Source organism: Argopecten irradians, chromosome 9 (genome assembly GCF_041381155.1).
Source record: "Argopecten irradians isolate NY chromosome 9, Ai_NY, whole genome shotgun sequence".
Taxonomy (NCBI): domain Eukaryota; kingdom Metazoa; phylum Mollusca; class Bivalvia; order Pectinida; family Pectinidae; genus Argopecten; species Argopecten irradians.
Genome location: NC_091142.1, coordinates 41,061,896 through 41,065,619, shown reverse-complemented (window position 1 = coordinate 41,065,619; position 3,724 = coordinate 41,061,896). Strand labels below are relative to the sequence as shown.

At 39.2% G+C, this 3,724-nt stretch overlaps 1 protein-coding gene across 1 annotated transcript; it reads right to left on the bottom strand.

Moving 5' to 3' along the window:
* Positions 1 to 508: 508 nt before the first annotated feature.
* Positions 509 to 1,228, bottom strand: LOC138330773 (uncharacterized). The gene has a single exon (XM_069278296.1). It carries the CDS (start codon positions 1,226 to 1,228, stop codon positions 509 to 511), a length of 720 nt encoding a protein of 239 aa, XP_069134397.1.
* Positions 1,229 to 3,724: the final 2,496 nt, after the last annotated feature.

Genomic DNA, 3,724 nt, shown 5'->3' with positions numbered 1-3,724 from the left:
GTATCCTGTAAGTTTGTGCCATTTGTGTGCATGAACTTGAACTTATTGAATTTGAACACTATCAACAAACATCTCCATTACCTGTTTACTATGTTTTGTTATAAGATTGTGTAGCAGCTACCCGACCAAAATCACGTGCTTTTCATACGGGAACCTACCCGAGTACAGGTGAACAAATATTTGTCACACTGTGGGAGCGTGCCCGTAAGATTAGATTCTAAATGAGCATTACATAGCCTGCATGTGTGTAAGCACTTTGGAAACAATCTTCATTCGAATGTAATTATTGTATTATGTTTCAATCATACTATCATTAACCCCATAAAATTTTAATGGATTTAATGGAAAATAATGGACGCAGGCTAGAAGCCTCTATGTTCATATCATAAGACATCCTTCATATGGTTAACTAGCAGTATCTCAAAATCTTTAGTAGTCTCTGCATTAACGACAGACTCTGGTAGACAATTCCAGGTATCAACTACCCTAAACGTGAAAGAGTTTTTCCTTAGCTCCGTGTTGCAACGTTGTTAAATGTATGGCCTCGAGTTCTTTCGTTCGTATCATTAACAAATATGTTAGAGGTAACTCTCTCGTCGAATTTTTTGTTTACAATCTTAAAATCGTTTATTAAATCCCCTCTAATCCTGCGATGTTTAAGTGTTGGGAGTTTCAGTTTTTTTAATCGCTCTTCGTATGACGGATCTTTAAATCCTGATAGAAGCTTGGTAGCTCTCCGTTGTACGTTTTCTATCATCTGACAGTCTTTAAGTTTATATGGGCTCCATGCGCTGGCTGCATATTCCAAGTGCGGTCTTACCAGTGCCTTAAATAACTGTTTAAACAACGTTTTGTCCAGATATGTAAACGATCTTCTGATAATGCCGAGGACTGAGTTTGTTTTATTTATAGAATTTTGAATATGGGTCCGAAAGTCCAAATTGGCATCTACCGTTACTCCTATGTCTTTTTCGCTGACGATTTTTTCCAGTATGACTTCTCCAGATTGGTTCGCGAGACGATATGTTCTGTTATTATTTGGCGATCCCTTAACTTGCAGTACCTTGCATTTATTCGGATGAAATTTTAGAAGCCAGTCATCTGACCACTTTTGAAGATTATCCAGGTCTGCTTGTAGAATTTCCCGATCCTCTTCATTTCCTATTTTGCGGTATAATTTAGTATCATCGGCGAATAGAGGACATGAGGAAGCAGTATTCTCTGGCATGTCATTAATATAGAGGACAAAAAGAATAGGTCCTAATACGCTTCCTAGAGGAATGCCGCTAAGTACGTTCTGTAAATTAGATGCAGATCCGTTTACCACCACTTTTTGATGTCTATCACTTAAAATTTTCTACCCATTTAACAGTTCTTGTGCTGATTCCATAATTGTAGAGTTTGTGTATTAGACGGCGATGGGGTACCTTGTCAAACGCTTTCATAAAATCCATATAGATGACATCAATTTCTCCTCCCGTATCCAGCATATGCGTCCACTCATCTAGGACAATTAGCATTTGAAGTGTTGTTGATCTTCCGGGGAGAAATCCAAACTGATTTTTGCTGAATAAATTATTCAGTTGCATGTGTTGAACTATACTATCACGTATAAGTTTTTCCATTGTTTTAACGATGATGCTGGTGAGACTGACAGGTCGGTAGTTTCCGGGATCGGTTTTTGAACCCTTTTTGTATATGGCTGTGATATTTGCGTCCTTCCAAGACTGGGGTAGTTTACCTTCAGATAGGGATTTGTTGAAGATTATCGAAATTGCTGTACATAGAACGTCGCGGAGTTCTTTTAGGGCTTTCGGGTGCATCCCGTCGGGTCCTGATGATTTGTTAGTATCTAAATTGAAAAATAGTTTCTTAATACGACTTCATTGATTGTTGTGTCTTGAAATACTTGACTCAAAGGTCTAGCTGTGAACGGAGGTAGTTCCCCGGGAGGTTCTTTAGTAAATACACTGGTGAAGAAATTAACCAATACTTCTGCCTTATCCAAATCACTTGTTGCTACTTGTGTTTGATCTCCGTTCAGTCCCTTTAGGTCCGAAATCCCCGATCTCATTTTTCTCTTAGCATTTATATATTTCCAGACTCGTTTAGGTTGATGTTTAGCGGTAAGTGCAATCTCCTTTTCCATCTCCTTTTTTGCCTTCCGGAGTTCCCATTTAGTTGGTTTCTGAGTTTAGCATACTCCTTATATCGATCTTGTGTTTCCGTTTCCATAAACCTTTTCCATGCGCGATGCTTTTTGTTAATTTTATTCGCAAGGTCCCTGTTTAAAGCCAGGACGTTTTTTATATTTGTGGGTGCGCTCTTCCTTTTTGGAATATGCTTATCTGCAATATTATGAAAAATACGAAGAAAGGTGTTGTAAGCGTCTTCAATATCTAGGTTAGACAAGGTTTCGTCCCAGTCCACTTCCCGTAGTTCCTTCTTCATGTTGGTATAGTCTCCTTTGTGGAAGTTATAACCTGGTTGAACATTTTTGGATTCCGTTTTCCGGAATGCGTATTTAAAATATATAAGGACGTGATCACTGTTCCCTATAGGGCTATCATAATTAATATCATTTACCATCTCTTCTTCGTTACTTAATATTAAATCAAGGATATTTGCCTCGTTTCCCTCTCGGGCGCGGGTGCATTTATTGGAATGTTGATGGAGGTAGTTGTCCCTTAAAAGCTCTATCAAGTTTTCTCCTTGTCTATCTCCCCTTGATGTCCATGTGCTCCAATCAATACTTGGGAAGTTAAAATCACCAAATATTAACAAGCGTGAAAACTCTTTATCTGCCGAAACTTTGATAATTAGATTATGTAACTCATCATTGTTATCCTTATCGGAATTAGGACTCCTATAGATACAGCCGATCAACACTTTTCCGTTATCTGGCGATGTAAGTTTAACCCAGACGCTCTCTTTAAAGCTGGTTTTAATGCTCATTTCCACTGGTTTAAGGCCATCCTTGATATATATACCTATCCCACGGTGTCGATTAGGGTCGTTCTCGTTGATGAAGAGTTCATATCCGGGAATATTTAGCTCTGCTTTGCTTGGTAAAAATCTGTAATTTTTGGGGTAGATTTCAGTTATACCTATAACATCTATACCGCTCTCGTTCTCTTGAACCCTTAGTTTTAACTCATCTAGTTTGTTTAGAAGACTGTCGGCGTTTGTGTAGCAGCAGCCCAGACTATCCTTTAGTTTTCTCCCTGAGTTTTCGTTTTGATCTTCACAATTTTTCTGTTCCAGGGAGGACCTTTTACTCTGTAGGTGAAACCCCCAGTTTCCGTATCGTTTCGGTTTTTCGCTTCCTCTCTTAGTACAGCTTCCTCTTCTCTCTCTGTTTTAGTCAGATCGTTGCTAATCCGAATTGATTTGTAGTCTTCGGATGTTTTAGATTGCGTATATTTTTGAAGAACGCAATTTTATCGGCAATGCATCCAAAGGTGACTAAAATGGGTCGTGTTTTCTCCTCCTGCTTTTTCCCCCATCGGATAATTTTTGGAATGTTATCAAGTGCCTCGCTTGTGACTCTACACGTCTTGAGCATCTTCGATACCACTGTCTTGTCATCCCGTTTTGTCTCCTCGGCGTCTTCTTTTTCTACCATCCCGAAAACGATAATGTTGTTTTCTCTGCGTTTCTTGTCGTTGAGTTCCGACAGCACAGTAGATGTTGTAGTCTGTGGTGTGGGGGTTGTCTGGGGAGA

Excerpts from the sequence above, each read along its gene's own strand:
- LOC138330773 (XM_069278296.1), bottom strand. The coding sequence starts at position 1,228 with ATGCCAGAGAATACTGCTTCCTCATGTCCTCTATTCGCCGATGATACT.